A 19,396-nucleotide genomic window follows, 5' to 3' on the forward strand; every position below is an offset into this window, starting at 1 on the left:
AAAGACGGTAGCCAAACTCATCTTCACCATAACTGATGAAAGTGCACCTTTTTGATTTAGGATCAAGTTTGTTCCTTCCTTGATTGCTAATGTGTACATAAGTTGTACAACCAAAAACTCTAAGATGTGAGAGTTTTACTTCTTTTCCGCTCCATACCTCTTCTGGTATTTTATGCTCCAATGGTACCGATGGACCTCGGTTGATCAAGTAAGCTGCTGTATTTACTGCTTCAGCCCAGAATTGCTTCGGTAGGCCTGATTGCATACGCATGCTTCTGGCTCTTTCAGTCAACGTTTGGTTCATACGCTCAGCTACACCATTTTGTTGAGGCGTTCCTGGCACAGTTCTCTCCATTTTGATCCCGTGCTCATAGCAAAACCTTTTGAATCTGGTGTCTTCATATTCACCTCCATTGTCAGTTCTGAGCTTTTTGATCTTCAATCCTGTCTCATTTTCTACCATAGCTTTCCACATCTTGAAAGCTTCAAATACTTCAGACTTGTGTTTCAGGAAGTATACCCATATACCTTCCTAGAGTGATCATCAATAAACATCACAAAGTATTGCTTCCCACTGATGGATGAAACAGTCGTTGGACCCCACACATCTGAGTGAACAAGCTTGAGCCTCTCCTTCTTTGGGGTTCTTCCACCCTTTTGAAAGCTAACTCTCTTCTGCTTTCCAAATATACAGTCTTCACACATTTCAATTTCCACTGACTGAAGACCTGGTAATTTTCCCTTCGAGTGCATGATCTTCATCCCTTTCTCACTCATATGGCCAAGTCTCTGGTGCCATAGATTGGGATTGTCATTTGCAGCAACTGTGATCAGATGACATGCTTCTGTTGTCTTGTAAAGAGTACCACTCTTCTTGCCACGAGCTATTGTCATTGCGCCCTTTGAAATCTTCCACTGTTCTCCTTGGAAGATTGTTGTGTAGCCGTCACTGGCCAACTGACCTACTGAGATTAAGTTTTTCGTTAGATCGGGAATGTGTCTGACATTCTTCAATTCCCAAACAGATCCATTCAACTTGATCTTCACTACACCTTTTCCCACAATCTCGCAGGATTGTTCGTTTCCAAGGTAAACTTTACCGAGATTTCCAGAGACATAATTCTCGAAGAGTTCTTTCTGTGAGGTTGCATGGAAAGATGCTCCAGAGTCTATCACCCAAGACTCCTCCTTGTTTTCCAAAGAACATATCAGTGCATCACCTCCTCCTGAGGTCGTAGCAACGTTTGCTTCATCTTTCACCTCTTGTTTCTTCGAGGCACTCCTACATTGATTTTTGTAGTGACCAGTCTTCCCACAATTCCAGCATTCGATAGTTTTTGATTTGTTAGAGCTTTGATGATTTCTGGATTTGGATCTCTCCTTTGATTTGCCACGTCCAATTCCTCTGGTTGAATTTCTACCTCTTGACTCTGTATGCAATACTGAAGAGGTTGTGGATTCACCCGTCTCTCTCCGGCGGACTTCTTCACTGAGGACCAAGTCACGAACATCGTCAAACTTTAACTTGTTACTTCCTGAGGAGCTACTCACAGCTGTGACAGTAGCATTCCAACTTTCTGGTAGGGAAGAAAGAAGTATTAAAGCTCGTACTTCTTCATCGAAATTGATTCCAACTGAACTCAACTGAATTGTAATTGTGTTGAGTTCGTTTATATGTTGCGCTGTTGATGCACCTTCTGTCATCCGTAGGTTGAACAACCGCCTTATCAAGTGAACTTTGTTTGCGGCTGACGGCTTTTCGTACATGCTGGAAAGGGCCGCCATAAGACTAGCTGTAGTCTTTTCTTTTGCAATGTTGAATGCAACATTACGGGATAACGTCAAACGGATGGCTCCGAGAGCTTTTCTGTCTAGAAAGCTCCACTCATCTTCCTTCATAGCTTCTGGTTTTTTGCCCGTGAGAGGTTCGTGCAAGCCTTTCTGATACAAATAGTCCTCTATTTGCATCTTCCAAAAGCCGAAGTCTGCACCATCGAACCTTTCAATCTTCATCTTGCCTTCGTCCATTTCCATCACTCCTACTGCTTTTGAAGAAAAGCTCCCCCACTAGTTCTCTAAACTGAGATCCCAAGAACAAGAGAAAAAAAATATTTTCTGATGTGGAAGATCAGACACAACTGCAACCACAGAGCATACTAAGAAAAATTTTACTCTAACCAAATCTTTTCTGATGTGGAAGATCAGACGCTGCTGCAACCACAGAGCATACTAAGAAATGGGCTTTGATACCAATTGTTAGGAACAATGGCAATAAAGGAGAGAAGAGAGAAATAAACAATACTAAGAAGTATTTGTTTTGGTGCATTTGTAAACCTTACATAAACTTTCTTATATAACAAAAGTGAGGCATACCATCTCACAATACTAAGCAATGTGGGACTAACATAGTGAGAAACACCATCTCACAATACTAAGCAATGTGGGACTAAAAAACACACTACATTACTTAATCAAACTACACAAAAATAACACTTTGTTATGCTTTATCGTTTCTTGCTCTATAAAGAAGATCCTCATAACAATTACACTGGACTTTTTGTTTGTAAAGTCTTAATGTCATATCTGAAACGAGAATGAATTTGTTAAAAAAAAGTAAATATCAAATGTGCAACAAGTTCAGAGAGGGGAGGTTGTTTTGAAAGGTTCAATCAAATTCTTTGAAGCAAATATCAAACTTTCACCAAGTTATGAATTGAGTTCTTTCAATCCATTTAAAAAGATTCAGTCTTGGGGAGCTACTTGTAAATGTGACCACAAGAGTAAACAGACCACGAAAGAGATAGTGACCACGAGAAAAATGTTGAATTAGAAAAAAGGTTTTGTTTAGTAGTTTTAAATAATTTAAATAAATATAAAAATAAAAAATAATTTTATTAATTTACTGGTGAAATTTGTCCATCGTAGTGGATATCTTTCTTTCCAACCACAAATAGCCTCTAATGGAACTTTTATATCAAATAATTAATGACAAGTCATTGTATCATTATTTAAGGGGAGAAGTTATTAACAAGAACATCTAGGTTTTTAACTTCCCTCTATCAAAAAAAAAAATACATACCATGGGTCACTGATTCAAATATGATAATATTTCCACCCATCATACATAAAAAGAACTTTAAGTGTACAAATTGTAAATAGCTTTGTGCTAATTATTAGAAAAACTTTCTCTAACCTATGTTCCATCTCATCATTTTTAAGTAGATAGAGCATGTCTAAGTTACAAAATGTATAGTCCGTATCCCTAAACCAAAACAACATGCTTAGCCTAAAAGGCATGGCCATGACCATCCAACCCACAACCAAGAACATCACAACAGACCTCAACACTAGTGCCCTACCCAAAATTGCGCATAACCAACCAAATCCAAACAAAGAAAAGCTCATAGCAGCCACAACCATTCCAAGTCCTACCTTATAGTCTCTTGTAAGGGACACAAATGGCTAAACCTGAGATTGCTATTGCTTTTAAAATGTTTGCTGGCAAATTAACTTGCTTTCTTTTTATTGCTATCTCCCTCTTCTCTCTGTCTCTACTATGCCCCTTTGATCATCTCTCTGCATTTAAGCAACCTCTATGTCCAAATCGATGGACACAAACGCAAACTCCATTTATTGTGGTTCTGCAACAAATCCAAGACACTAACCCCATCAAACCCCATTGCATCATGACCTTATTGTCTTGCTTAATTGCTCCAACAACCTTCATAAAACATGTTGTTATGGCCATCGCCTAAATGCCTGCCATATTAGTAGCCTATAGCAATTAGTGAGTCTGCAGAAAGAAAAATAAATATTCAACCAGAGGTAACATTTTGTACAAGTGATTAAGGAAAAAGAATTTCAAATCTTTTAATGTTTATGAAGAAAACATGCATCAGAAAATGAGAAATCACAATTATACGCATAAAAAATAGCTAGTAAGCACCTACACAATTATCTGCTTCTATTGCAAATGAATGTTGTGGTAAGGACACCGAAGTAATTAAACCTGAGCCTTCTCAGCATGCACCTTTGGTAGATTGCATAAGGAGTAAGGACGCGCTGGCCCCGTGCTGTTTGCAGCTGGTCAGGGGACCCTCCTAGTATAGTCTGAGTAATTAAGCTATGCCAAAAGAAACAATATATGAAATTTTCCTGTTTTACTTTGATATTCTCCATGGGGATCCAATATCCAAAATTTTTCCTATCTGCATACTGCATAGCTTATGTCAAGCCAACTTGTAAAATCTAGTTGAATGTACACTTGTCATCAATTAGAGAGATTTAGTTCTTCGGGCGAGGGGTTGTTATGTAACTGTCAAATTTGTTGCTTCTGAATTGTTGTGATGTACATACTATATTGCGCTCGTGTTCTAAATAGAGAAAATTGAATATTTATAATAGGATTAAATAAGTTTTTAGTTATTCAAGAATTCGATTTTTAGACCTTGAATTTTTTTTTTGTCAATTTTTTAATCTTTCATTAATTTTCTGTTGCGTAAATTAGTTCTTCTTTCTTAAAGGTAAGTTTCTTTTGTTAAGTGCTAATGTATATTAATAAATTACGGATAATCGACTATTCATATTTTCGTGACTATTTAGTAGATGTCAAAAAATTATATGACACGTACATTTTTTCTATTTACTTATAGTCAAACATATTTCCTTTTGAAAATATAAAATGCTATTAAAGTAATTTTTTACCTTATAATCTTGAATCAATAATAAAATTACACATATGTCATGATTTGATATCTATTAACAATTATGTAAATATTAATAATAAATTTTGTTATGATTTACACATCACTACTTAATAATTGAGACTTCATTTAAGGATTATTTTATGTGCAGAAAATTAATGGAAGATTAAAAGTTGATAAAAAATTTTATAAGAGAAACTAAAAATTAAATTTTAAAAAATTGAAGGAATAAAAACTTATTTAACCCTTTATAATATTATCACCACCACATGGGCCCTAGAAAATCATTACTCTTCTCTAAAGATGATCACCTGCATCTTAGTTTTAAATCTTTTTGTAGAGTTTAATTAGGAATGATATGCTCCACCACAGTCTAATAATTCCTCCTAACAACCGCGTGAGCATAGCATGTCAAATATGAGCCCCTAATCATTGGTCAAGCAGCAGAGTAAGCATATATCGCAAAAGAAAAAGATCGCAGTTTATTGAAACCTGCAAGCAATTTCTTAAAAAGAAAAAAAAGGGAGAAAAGAAGATACCATAATTGCATATGCTGGGATTGAATATGGAAGAAAAGAAATATCAAGTCAGCATCCATTCAAAAAAGCATACAAGTGAGTGAAAGTGAAGAGAGTAGGGTTAACTCATTTTCTCACTTTCCTGAAGTTTCAAAGTCTAACTAACCTCTTCATTTCCTTAGTCTAATTTCACATTACATCAACTTTTAGAGGTTAGTGGCAGACTGGCAGGGATGATCCAGGAAGATTTATTTTTCCTTCTTTCATAACTGCTTACATATTTAACTTTTTTTTTTTTGACAAATATTTATTAACTTCCAAAATAAATTTACTAGTTTTACATATAAAATTAAAGCAATTTTTTATTTCAAATAAGAGTGAATGATTGGACATGTTAATTGAGATTAAAATTAGGAATGATGATATAGAAGAAAGAAAAAATGTAATAGAGCACATATACGAAAGATGTAATAGAAGATAAATTGTAGTGTCAATTTGTTTGCAAAGATATAATAGAAGATAAATTGCAGCTTCAATTAGTTTGCATGATGGATCAATTGCTCTGAGGGAAAAAAAACTAATTGGAAGGGTGAGAATGGAAGATGAAGTAGTGTAAGAATGTGGATTGATTAGGGTTAGAGCATTCGGATATCGTCCAACTATTTATAATATAAAAGTTAATATATATTCTATTACGTTGATATATTATTATAAAATTAATTTTATATATTTTCATTCATTATATTTATTTATGTGGAAATCTTTTGAAATTTTTATCTTTTATCATATTTTCTTTGTACTTTTTATATATTACATCTCTTTACATTTCATTTAATTTAATCTTCATTTTTTTTATTATTTAATTTTTATTCTACTATGATCATCATCATCAAAAGGATATTATTTCTCTCTCTCTCCTCTACCCTTTACATTACACATTTACATTTTACCTAATCTATCTCTCATTCTTTTTGTTTAATTTTCATCTCGCATGACAATCTTTGTCAATATAAAAGCTAAGATACTTTCTATCACATTGACATGTGATTATAAAACTAATTTTATATGTTATTATGTAAGCATATTTGTCTATGTGGCAAATTTTCTAAGTTTCTATTTTCTATTATATTTTTTCTTTACCTTCTATATATTACATCTCTCTACGTTTCATTTAATATAACGATAATTTTTCTATTGTCTAATTTTTATTCCACTACAATCATAATCATCATTATCAAAAAGGTACTACTTTTTTCACTTTCTTTTTTTTTTCCTCTTCTACCCTTTATATTACACATTTACATTTTATCTAATTTATCTCTCATCCTCTTTGTTTAATTTTCACCCTAGAATATCATTACTCTTCTATAAGATGATCACCTAGATCTTGGTTTTATTAGTGACTAATGACAAAAATCAGTCTTCTGAATTGCATTTGCAAATTTATTTTTAAGAATTTTTAAAAGTAATACTTTTCCTTTCCATTTAATTGTTTTTCACTTAATGATTGTTTGAAAAGAGAATATTAATCATTTGAAAACTATGTCCACTCATTTTCTTCAATCTTAATATATATAAAAAATCATCCCATTAAATTTTAACATTTATTAATTTTTCCCTAAAAAATATGGTTAATTAAGGGTATTATAAAGGGAAAAAAATTAATACAAGAGACAATCAGAGGTTTACCAAAAAGAACAAACAATAATGTAAAAAAAATTATATTATATTATAGGGATGAAGATATTAACATTTCAGCATTTCAATATAAAACTAATTATTTTTTATATTTTGTTTTATAATTTTTAATATTATATTTTATCATTTTTGTACTATCCGATCTATGAAACCGAGCTCGGAGCTCGGTACTATGACGCAAGACGACCTCGGGCACGCATTACATGACGTCAGCCCGGTATCTAAGTAGATCATGACCGATCTCAAGGGATCTCGCCCCAGGCGAGATACATTATCTGATCCTATCATATCATATCTCAGACCCAGAGCCCAAAACAACCCTAATTCACACCAAGGTACGTGCATTACTTATACGAGACTCATACTCATACAAACCCTAACTTTAGCATCGAAGTCTCTTTTGCAGGTACCAACCCCATCTCGGAGCATCAGCGTACCAGTGAAGGAGGCCCACCGATCTTACTGGAGGGATCGTCCCTACGACCAAATTCCGGTAAGAACATTTGGCACCCACCGTGGGGCCGATCAAGACAGCTCTTATCGGCCACGCTTATGGTATTCACCAAAAGCTATAGCAGACGCGCGACAGACGACGCAGATCACTCAACTACCATGGACAACGAAGCCACACTAAGGAGACCGATCGACCAGGTCGAACGGATGTGGCAGCAACACGCCACCGATCTGGAAAACACACGTGCCAAACACGAAACCGACCTGGCCGCAACTCAACCGCGGTGGCGAAACTTTGATCCCCCCACCGGTTCTCAACTCAACCCCAGCGGAACAATGCGACGCGTGGGAAACCAGCAAGCAGGGCCAATTCCCCCTCGGGGATTGGTCTGTACGATCGCAGGAGGCTTCGCAGGAGGGGGTGCCAGCAGCTCAGCCCGGAAGAAACACCTGTGCAACGTCAACCGCGTGCACTTCACCTCCCCCGTTCCGCACCGGAACTTGCCCGTGATCACTTTCACCAACGACGACTATGCTGGGGTCTACCCCAACCAGGACGACCCCATGGTGATAGCCGTAGCACTAGCTAATTGGGAGGTCCACAAGACCCTAGTCGACCAAGAGAGCTCGGCCGACATCCTATATTGGCCAACGTTCCTCAGGTTAGACATCCCCCACTCTCTCATACAACCTCACACAAAACCCCTAGTCGATTTTGTAGGAAGAAGCTTTCACACTCGAGGGTACGTGGACTTACTAACAACTTTCGTCCTCGTGGCAGCTGACGCCTCCTATAACATCATCATCGGCAGACCAACCTTGAATCAGCTCGGAGCGGTGGTATCTACCCCGCATCTCACCATGAAATTCCCAAGACACGATGGGAAGATTATCTCCGTTAGAGCAAACCCAAAGGTGGCACAGCAATGCTATGCAGAAAGCCTAAAAGTCGCCCCACTCGGCGAGTAGTGTAAACGCAACCTCACCACCGTGGCTCACACTGACCATGAAGAAATCACCAATCTCGACCCAAGATCCGATGCTCACGACGAGTGGCCCAGCCCCATCGACGAGCTCGATGACCTCCAGATCGGGAAACTCCCTGGGCAAACCACAAAGATCAACAAACAGTTGACCTGAGAGTTGCGACAGCAACTTGAAGCGGAAATCCTGAAAAACGCCGACCTTTTCGCCTGGTCTAGCGCTGACATGCCAGGCATAAGCGCCGACTTCATCTGCCATAAACTAATAATACACAAGGAGGCAAAACCAGTCGCCCAGAGGAAGAGAAAGGTCGGTGGCGAAAGGAGAGAAGCCATCGTCGCTGAAACACAGAAATTACTCAACGCTGGCTTCATCCGTGAAGTCAGATATACCACCTGGCTGGCAAATGTAGTCCTGGTAAAGAAGAGCTCGGGAAAATGGTGCATGTGCGTCGACTACACCGACCTAAACAAAGCATGCCCCAAAGACTCATACCCTCTATCGAGCATTGACAGGTTAGTCGACGGAGCCTCCGGACATGCCCTCCTCAGTTTCCTCGACGCCTACTCTAGGAACAACCAGATAATGATGTACCCCCTGACGAAGTGCACACGTCCTTCATCACTGACCACGCCAACTACTGCTACCGGGTGATGCCCTTTGGCCTCAAGAATGCGGGAGCAACCTACCAACGGCTAATGGATAAGGTTTTCCATCAGCAAATTGGGAGAAACATGGAAGTTTATGTCGACGACATGGTAGTCAAAACCACTTCAGCAGCAGACCATGCTACCGACCTCGCCGAAGTATTCGCCCAGGTCAGGAAACATAACATGTGCCTGAACCCGGAGAAGTGCGTCTTCGGCGTCCAGGGAGGCAAGTTCCTTGGCTTCATGATTACTGGTACGTAGAGGAATCAAAGCCAACCCCGAGAAGTGCAAAGCCATCATCCAGATGCAAAGCCCACAAACGGTAAAAGAGGTCCAACGCCTGGCCGGACGATTAGTCTCATTGTCCCGCTTCATTCCCAAACTCGCGGAGAAGGCAGGACCAATCTTCACTCTGTTAAAAAAACCAAAGGATTTCCGGTGGACAGATCAGTGCGAGGAAGCTTTCCAAAACTTCAAATCTTTCCTCACCACTCCACCGATCTTATAGAGACCAGATCACAACACCGACCTCCTCCTCTATCTGGCAGTAGCAGAAAATGCCATCAGTGCAGTTATCGTACAAGAGCACCACAAATTACAGACTCCTATCTACTTCATCAGCCGAGTCCTCCAGGACGCGGAGAAAAGATACCAAATGATCGAAAAGCTGGCATTGGTGCTTGTCACCGCGGCCCGGCGGCTTCGACCCTACTTCCAAAGCCACCAGGTGATAGTCAAGACTGACTGCCCAATCAAACAGATAATGAGAAAACCTGAGCTCGCCGGGCGCATGATCGCCTGGTCAGTAGAACTATTCAAGTTCGGCATCCAATACGAAAGTCGCGGACCCATGAAGGCCCAGTGTCTGGCCGACTTCGTGGCCGAGCTCACGCCAATCACTGCCGAGGAACCCCAGGTATGGACTTTGCACGTTGATGGATCCTCCAACTCCAAAGGTGGTGGTGCAGGTGTCATTCTGGAAGGACCAAACCAAGTTACCTTGGAACAATCCCTCAAATTCGGCTTCAAGGTGACCAATAACCAGGCGGAATACGAGGCACTCCTCGCAGGGCTAAGGTTAGCCCGCGACCTCGGAGCTCGAAGAGTGAGTTGCAACAGTGACTCAAAACTCATGGTGGAGCAGCTCAGCGGGACGTACAAAGCAAAAGACACTATGCTGCAGCGGTATTTTCACACCGCATCCCACCAGATCTCATCCTTCGATGAATTCACCATAAAGCACGTGCCGCGAGAGCAAAACGCCCGAGCCGACCTCCTATCGAAGCTCGCCAACACCAAAAGGCCTGGACAGCACCGAACCATCATCCAGGAAACCTTGCACTCCCCCAGCCTGGACGACAAAATAGTCAGTGTCAATGACAGGGAAGACTTGGGATGGATGGAAAGCATCTGGAGCTACTTGAAAGAAGGAATCCTGCCCGAGGATAAAGATGAAGCTCGGAGGATAAGGAGGAGATCGGCCAAGTTCATCATCATTGGCGACGAGCTATTCAAGCATGGAATTTCCTCTCCATTACTCAAATGCCTAACGGCGTCTCAGGCAGCCTATGTCATCAGGGAAATCCACTAGGGGATATGCAGTATGCACTCCGGCGCGCGCTCAATGGCCACTAGAGTACTCCGAGTCGGGTACTACTGGCCCACCTTGAAGTCGGATTGCCAAAGCCACATCCAAAAGTGTAAAGAATGCCAACAGTTCGATAGCACACACCGACAGCCACCCGAAAACCTCCACCACATGATGTCGGCATGGCCCTTCTCCTAGTGCGGAATGGACATCCTCGGACCATTCCCACCTGCAAAAGGTCAGCTGAAGTTCCTCCTGGTAACAATCAACTACTTCACCAAGTGGATCGAAGCATGTCCACTCGCCAAAATTACCACCGAGAACGTACGAAAGTTCACTTGGAAGAACATCATCTGCCGTTTCGGAATCCCTCACGCCCTAGTTACCGACAACGGGCGACAGTTCTTCGCGCAAGAATTTGAAGAGTTCCTCCGCGAGCTCGGAATCAAACACCTCTCAACCTCGGTGGAACACCCCCAGACCAATGGCCAGGCCGAAGCTGCCAACAGGGTCATCCTCTGGGAACTTAAAAGGCGGCTAGGAAACGCCAAAGGGCAATGGCCTGAAGAACTCCCCAGTATCCTCTGGGCATATCATTGCACCCCCCAGTCAACTAAGCAAGAGACACCTTACAGACTAACCTACGGGGCTGATGCAATGATCCCAGTAGAAGTCAGCCAAACATCCCACAGACGTCAAACCTTCAACAGCGAGCAGAACGCCCAAGAACTGGCGGCCGACCTCGACCTAGTGGACGAGGTTAGGGACGAAGCCCAAATCCATGAAGAAGCCTGCAAGCTCCGAGCTTCCCGGAGGTACAACACCCGAGTAAAACCTCGCTCTTTTCGGGTAGGCGACTTGGTATGGCGATTACTAGGCGAAGCAAGAAGGGACACGTCAGATGGGAAACTCGCACCCACTTGGGGCGGCCCCTTCCGAGTCACAGAAGACTTGGAAAATGGAGCATACAGACTGGAAGAACTCAGCGGGAAACCCATACCGCGAACTTGGAATGCCACGCATCTCAAGTTCTATTTCAGTTAAACTTTGTACCAATGAGCCATGCACTCTTTTCCCACCTCAGTCTTTTGCCCCTAAGAAGAAAAAGATGGGTTTTGGCTGAGAGGGTTTTTAACGAGGCACACATTTTCATCAATAAAATGACTCATTCTTTTCACACTTTCTTACTTTCATCATCTTGTTCATGTTGATTAAAGGTCGAGAACGAACCTCGCCGTATTTTTCAGAGGTCGAGTACGAATCTCGCCATGTCATTAGAGGTCGAGTACGAACCTCGCCACGATTATTAGAGGTCAAGAACGAACCTCGCCGTATTTATCAGAGGTCGAGTACGAACCTCGCCATGTCATTAGAGGTCGAGTACGAACCTCGCCACGATTATTAGAGGTCGAGAACGAACCTCGCCGTATTTATCAGAGGTCGAGTACGAACCTCTCCATGTCATTAGAGGTCAAGTACGAACCTCGCCACGATTATTAGAGGTCGAGAACGAACCTCGCCGTATTTATCAGAGGTCGAGTACGAACCTCGCCATGTCATTAGAGGTCGAGTACGAACCTTGCCACGATTATTAGAGGTCGAGAACGAACCTCGCCGTATTTATCAGAGGTCGAGTACGAACCTCGCCATGTCATTAGAGGTCGAGTACGAACCTCGCCACGATTATTAGAGGTCGAGAACGAACCTCGCCATATGTATCAGAGGTCGAGTACGAACCTCGCCACGACTACTAGAGGCCGAGTACGAACCTCGCCACGATCATTAGAGGTCGAAAACGAACCTCGTCGTATTTATCAAAGGTCGAGTACGAACCTCGCCACGTCATTAGAGGTCAAGTACGAACCTCGCCACGATTATCAGAGGACGAGAACGAACCTCGCCGTATTTATCAGAGGTCGAGTACGAACCTCGGCACGACTACTAGAGGCCGAGAACCGACCTAAACACGATTATCCAAAAATCGAATCTCGGCAATACTACTTAAAGGCAAGCTCGAGTCCTCGCAGCACGCGACCAAGTAAAAACTGAAGTCGACTTCGAACCTCAGCACAATGAATTCAGAATAAGGACCAAGCACGGGCGCAGAAAAAAGCGCAGATATACAAAAGACCTTGTTCAATACATGAATACAAGTATGCAAAAATAAAAGCAAACAAACAAAACAAAGCTAGCCTACGCAGAGGTGTTATCACTAGAACTGTCCTCGACATCGTCCTCCCTGACTAGCTTTCCAAAACGAACAACTTTTTCCACATGCATACTGGAAAAATCAAACCCTGGCGCAAGGAATCTAGCCTGGCGGGCAGCCTTGAGGAAACCTCTCTTGTGCTCCACCACAAGGGAACGCTCAACCTCCTCGAGCCTCCTCTTCAACGCCACATTCTCGGCCTCCAACGTCAAAAGACCTACCCCCTGGGCGGCTATCTCCTCTTCCTTGCTACCAATAATAACCGCGTCGCGAAGACGCTCCTCGGTCACTAACACAAGCTCACTCTTCAAAAACGCCACTTCGCTTTCTAAAGAGCAAACCTGGCCCGCATAACCTTCATTGGAGCGCAGAGCGGCCTCCAGCGACTCCTTAACTTTAGCAAGGTCCCCCCTCGCCGCGTGAAGCTCGGCTCCCTACAGCTTCGCTTCACCAAGAGCCGAGGACAGAACCCCGTTCTCCTCCCTAAAAACCTTGTTCTCCTCATTCAGGGATTGAACCCGGCTCTTCAGCGTCGCCACATCCCCCTGCTGCTTGGACCACTTGTGCTTCCAGTGCTCCATAACGGCTGCGCCCCTTTGCAGGAAGATCTGGGCAGCATCGAAACTCCCTACCGGTCCAGCTGACTCGATCAGCGCCTGGTTGGTCGTGCTCAGGGACCCCTGAGGATAAAACTTCTCTAGAGCTGCCACGGCGCTCCATAGAGAATCGATCTCCTCCGACGCACTCAGGTGCTCCAACCGCGTCGACGCGCCCTCCTGCGCATAGCGATATGCGACGAACGGACGCTTCGGGGGTCCCTTCTCCACCGGGGCGGATGTCGGAACCTCAGAGCTAGGCCCCTTGCCACGAGCGCCGATCGGCACAGGGGTAGAGACCCCTGGCCCAGCACCAGAAATACCAACCCTACTCGCCTACACAAGGAAAAAAGAGCAAGAAACATAAACTTCACAAACAAAAAACACTCAGTGCATCGAAGGCTCACGAACACACACTGCTTACCTCGGTAGCTCGGATAGCCCGCGCCGCGACCGAGGCCACCGTCTCGAAGGTCGGAGTAACCTGACCAGCGGCTTGAGAAGCTACCTCGGTGGTAGCTCCCACCTGTAACCAACAATCCCAGCTCAAAAAATGGAAAAGTAACATGTAGGATGGAAGGAGGGATAATCAGGCAGGGCACTTACCAACGCAGTCTTAGCCACTCGCTCGGTAGCTCGGGTGGATACCCTAGTAGGCTGGGCAGAGGGCTCACCGACCGGCGATACCTCCCCAGCGGCCGCCTGAATCCCCTCCTCGGGCGGGGGACTCCCAGTCAAATCCACTACCTCGGCAGCGACAATGTGGGAAGCAACCCCCTCTGTCCCGTGAGAGGCAGAGGTTCCCCCAACCTCCGACACGTCCCTTTTCCTTTTCCAGTTGAGCTTCAAGGGGGAGACTTCCTCCTCGAGGGGCTCAGGAGCCTCGAGCTCGGTAACCTTGTAACGGTGCTTCAACTCGCGCCACAAGTTCTTCCCCAGGATACCTACAAACAAAAAGCGGAACACATCAATGAAAATGAGTTACACGAACCCTAACAAGTTACGAAAATAGGGGATACTCACTCTCCAAGCCCCTCTCCCTGTGCAACAAACTCTCAAGCGACAAGATGAGTTTAACATCCAGAGGCCGGGGAAGTGCCTTGAGGTTCTCAATGGCGGCTACCTCCGAAGCCGTCAACTGCGAGGGGTCCACCCCGTTAAACCCGGACGGGTCGGGGCACCAATAAAAGGGAAACTTCGGCAGACCACCGAAGTGAAACACCTCATCCTGCAGGGGGTCAACACCGACAAGAGCAACCCGAAAAAACTCCTGCTTGTAATTATTGTAAGATTGGGAGTAAAGAGTAAACAAACCCCCATCTTTACCCCCATTTAAAGAAAGAACGTCATAAGGCGGAGCACCCAACTTCAACTGATAGAAGCTGAGGAAAACCCGAAGGGACATCTCTATCCCTAACGCCGCGCAAAGGACTTGAAACGCCCTCAAGAAACCCCAGCTATTGGGGTGCAACTGGCTAGGAGCCGCATTAATGTAGTTCAAAAAATCGCACTCAAACTGAGTGAAGGGAAGACGGACGCCCAGGTCCCTGAAAAAGCACTGATAAACGTAAAAATGGGGAGGGTCGGTAGACTTCCCCATGTACACACCGTCTCCGGCAGGACAAGGCTCCAGCCGAATCATTCGGGAAATAGAAGAATCACAGACCCTATGTGTCCTCCAAGCCGAGTTGACTTCCAAAAATGATTTGAATACACTCTCTACCTTAGCCATCTCGCGCTTCAACCAGTTGTACCCAAGAACGCCTGGCTCCAGATCCGCAGGCGGAGGCGAACCCGCCTTCGAGGCGGTGGCCCTTTCGGCAGCCACCACCTTACCGCGCCCCCTGCCCCTGCCAGGCGCAGAAGAACTAGCACCACGACCACCGGCCATCGACAGAATGAAGAAAATGAAGGCGAAAAAGAACAGACGAAGACGGGGAAGGAGGCGTGCGCAAGAAGCTGAAAGGATGGGAAGAAGAGTAAAGTGAAAAAGAGAAGAGGCGCGAGAAAGAGAAAAAGGTTTTCCAAAAATTGAAACGGCCACGCACGTGTCAGCCAGGGGACATACCTGACCGCGCATTAAATGAAGCCATCATTGTATAACCGTCATTTCCTTTAATGGGCCACTCGCACGTTTCCGGGAAATGGACAGTTGTGACACATGGCACCTCTGCAAGCCACATTCGCAGAAGGTCCTTTTTCCCCCGGCGAGCTTGGTTTTAACTCCTCGACCTACGGTCTTCGGAGCTCGGGGGGCTAATGTACTATCCGATCTATGAAACCGAGCTCGGAGCTCGATACTATGACGCAAGACGACCTCGGGCACGCATTACATGACATCAGCCCGGTATCTAAGTAGATCATGACTGATCTCAAGGGATCTCGCCCCAAGCGAGATACATTATCTGATCCTATCATATCATATCTCAGGCCTAGAGCCCAAAACAACCCTAATTCACACCAAGGTACGTGCATTACTTATACGAGACTCATACTCATACAAACCCTAACTTTAGCATCGGAGTCTCTTTTGCAGGTACCAACCCCATCTCGGAGCATCAGCGTACCAGTGAAGGAGGCTCACCGATCTTACTGGACAGATCGTCCCTACGACCAAATTCTGGTAAGAACAATTTATAATAAAACATTAATAATAAAGTTAAATATAAAAAATTATTATCTTTTTCATCTATTTATTCTTAATTATGTATTAAAAGAATCAATACGACATTTATTATTGGAGGGCAGACTCTTCTCAGCATTTCTCTTGCAGAAATGGAGCACCAACTTCCCTATTCCAATATATGCTGACGAATTTGTCAAAGTTTTATTAGCATGAGCATTGTATTCAAGTAGGTCCTCCAAAACATATCATCAACAGTTAACTGAATGAGATAAGGCCTCGGTTATTATTATGGCAAAAATTAAATATTTCTTCTTAACTGTAAAAGAGAATTGAGAGAAAATAAAAATAATCGAGTTAGCTTTCTTTTATTTGGAGCATCGTGCGAACTTTGCTTTAAAGTATAATAAAAGAAGAAAAAGTAAAAAAGGATGTGAAGGAAACTCAAGTGGAAAATAAAGCAAAGGCACCATAATAGATAGACACTACAATTTGTCTATCACCACTTAATGTAGGATATGTATTTAAGTTTGAGATACAATTAAAAGCACATGATTTCATGTCACAAAAATAAATTAGATAATTTTGAACCGTCAAATGTATATATAAAAAATAAATTATTATATAGTTTTGAAGCATCAAATATATATAGTCCAAATAAATATTTATATGACATGCATTTTGAAATTTTCGATTTACAAAAATACTAGTAACACTTTATTTGTCAATCTAATAATTTCTCTATGTGAAGTTTTTTTTTAATATATTTTTTTATCTTTTTGTGGAGTTTAATTAGGAATGATATGTTCCACCATAGTCTAATAATTCCTTCTAACAACCGTGGGAGCATAGCATGTCAAATATGAGCCCCTAATCATTAGTAAAGTAATAGATAAAAGTCATAGATGAGAATGAGATAATTGAAAAAAAAAAATTTAATAACTTTTAAGATGATTATTAGAATTGTTATTAAAAAAATAAATTTTTTTAATAATTTAGTAGATCTTTACTAACATTTTATATATACGGTAATAGTATTAACGATGCTAAATACACTACTAGCCATTATTTAATTGTTGATAAAAAAAATTATATATGAGTACTAAATAATAAAATAGTCAAAAAAAGAATTATTTTGGTGTAATTGTATAATTAGGAAAGATATGCTCCACCACAGTCTAATAATTCCTCTTAATTAATAACCGTGTGAGCATAGCATGTCAAATATGAGCCCCTAATCATTAGTCAAGCAGCAGAGTACGCATATATCGCAAAGGAAAAAGATCGCATTTTATTGAAACCTGCAAGCAATTTCTTAAAAAAAAAAAAAGTGAGAAAAGCAGATACCATAATTGCACTAGCTGGGATTGAATATGGAAGAAAAGAAATATCGAGTCAGCATCCATTCAAAAAAGCATACAAGTGAGTGAAAGTGAAGAGAGTAGAGTTAACTTATTTTCTCACACTTTCCTAAAGTTTCAAAAACTAACCAACCTCTTCATTTCCTTATTCTAATTTCACAGCACATCAACTTGTTGTTGAGGTTAGTGGTAGGGATGATCCAGGAAGATTTTTTTTTCGTCTTTCATAATTGCTTACTTACTTAACTTGTAACAAAGAGTTATTTGACAAATATTAATTAACTGCCAACAAATTTTTTTTTTCTTTCTAGTTTTACATATAAAATTTGAACAATTTTTTTATTTATTTTAAATAAGAGTGGATGATTGGATTTGTTAATTTAGATTAAAATTAGGAATTAGAAATGATATAGAGCATAGAAAAAATGTAATGGAGAACATATAAGAAAGAAAGATGTAATAGAATTTTATTTATTTATTTTTTATTTTTTTACTATTCTCAATTTCTCAGACACTTTATCTAATTTATTAACTACCAACATTGAACTAGAATTTTAAATTATTTGTTAAAATGCAACTATTTATTATGCAGGAAAATGAAAGAAAAATAAATTATTAAAGTGACAATGATATATTATCTATATAACATTTTGTATAATATTATTTTTATTATCCTTCTATATTTGTATTGATTAACAAATAGATTCAAATTGTATTTAATTTGTAAATTATTAATTATACAAATAATTATATTAATAATAATTAAGAGATTGAATTTAATTATAGTTTTTGTTGTAAAAGAATAAAATACAAAAAATATTATGCAATTATTATTAATTGAGTAACGTAACAAATTTTTTAGTTGAAACTATAATGTGTGATAATTTAAAATTACATTCAATATGTAATTTGTAATGACCCACCGTGATTCCTACACTCAGTGAAATCGCACTAAATACTAGTGGACTAAGAAAATATATTAAAACTGGATAACCTATACATACAGGTATATATAAAAATAATAATAATTATGTTTCTATGTACAAAATATAACATCATATATGTACAGTCATCCCAAAATAATATCACCCTAGTGCCGGTCAAGCACGCCTAGTCAAACACTCCAACACTAACTTTGACACCGGGACAAAATACCTAATCTCGTCAGTAGCGGCCACATCAACTCCAACCTAATCCTGACATGCTCCCATACATAGTATGATCATCGCAGTTCATCCACATGAAAATAAAAGGATAAGCTAGAGTTCAATAAACAATCATACAAGTATAGAATAATAATCTATATATTCTACACATTCATCCAATCATGTCCCCAAGGGGCTTTCCATCTTAATCAATCATCAATTCATCAAACATGAAGTCAACACCACACACTTCATCATACCAGAAATCATGCAATAATAGAAACTCATGACAGATATCAATGCATATCAATCATCTAATGTTTCGTCATGCATTCACCTAGGAGATCTCCTTAACAGTAGAGCAGTACAAGTGACATCTCAATCCTATCGAAACCACCCAACCGTTTTCAAGCCCAATGCACCCGCTTGGTCACAACTAATTAGGATATAAATCCTTACTCAAGTTTACTCGGATGATGTCACTTACACACTTGGAAGTCTGGTTCCACCGTCAAGTATAGCACAACTGGGTACAAGCTTACCACGACCTTGACATGCATTACCAAGTCACTTGTGGAGTTCGCCTATCGACTATCAGCAAGGAATCACACACTTTCCCATTACTTGGTTAAGGGAATAACCCTTGACCTTATACCCATTTCCCTCTCCTCTAGTCCTAGGCTAGACACATGCCTTAAGGCATCTCATGCAATAATGCATCATACATCATATATGGTCAATCCACCATCATGATCAATATCATTCTCATATGAACATATACACATGTCATATCATATTTAAACATTCATATATATCATTACCAAGCATACATATGAATCACACACCACCATACATCATATATCATACA

General features: G+C 41.2%; 1 protein-coding gene and 1 long non-coding RNA gene across 2 annotated transcripts; one reads left to right on the forward strand and one right to left on the reverse strand.

Annotated features, from left to right (window-relative positions):
• Positions 1-3,089: 3,089 nt before the first annotated feature.
• Positions 3,090-4,385, reverse strand: LOC145953925 (uncharacterized). Its single transcript, XR_014431146.1, has 2 exons — positions 3,951-4,385; positions 3,090-3,793 (listed from the first exon to the last, which is right to left on the reverse strand). It is a non-coding gene; the product is annotated as an uncharacterized LOC145953925 (long non-coding RNA).
• A 4,624-nt stretch (positions 4,386-9,009) lies between these two features.
• On the forward strand, positions 9,010-10,597 carry LOC145954030 (uncharacterized). The gene is made up of 3 exons (XM_083067713.1): positions 9,010-9,174; positions 9,515-10,111; positions 10,217-10,597. Exons 1-3 carry the CDS (start codon positions 9,010-9,012, stop codon positions 10,595-10,597), a joined length of 1,143 nt encoding a protein of 380 aa, XP_082923839.1.
• The last annotated feature ends 8,799 nt before the right edge of the window (positions 10,598-19,396 follow it).

Source organism: Cajanus cajan, chromosome 1 (genome assembly GCF_000230855.2).
Source record: "Cajanus cajan strain Asha chromosome 1, NIPB_CcT2T_4, whole genome shotgun sequence".
NCBI lineage: Eukaryota > Viridiplantae > Streptophyta > Magnoliopsida > Fabales > Fabaceae > Cajanus > Cajanus cajan.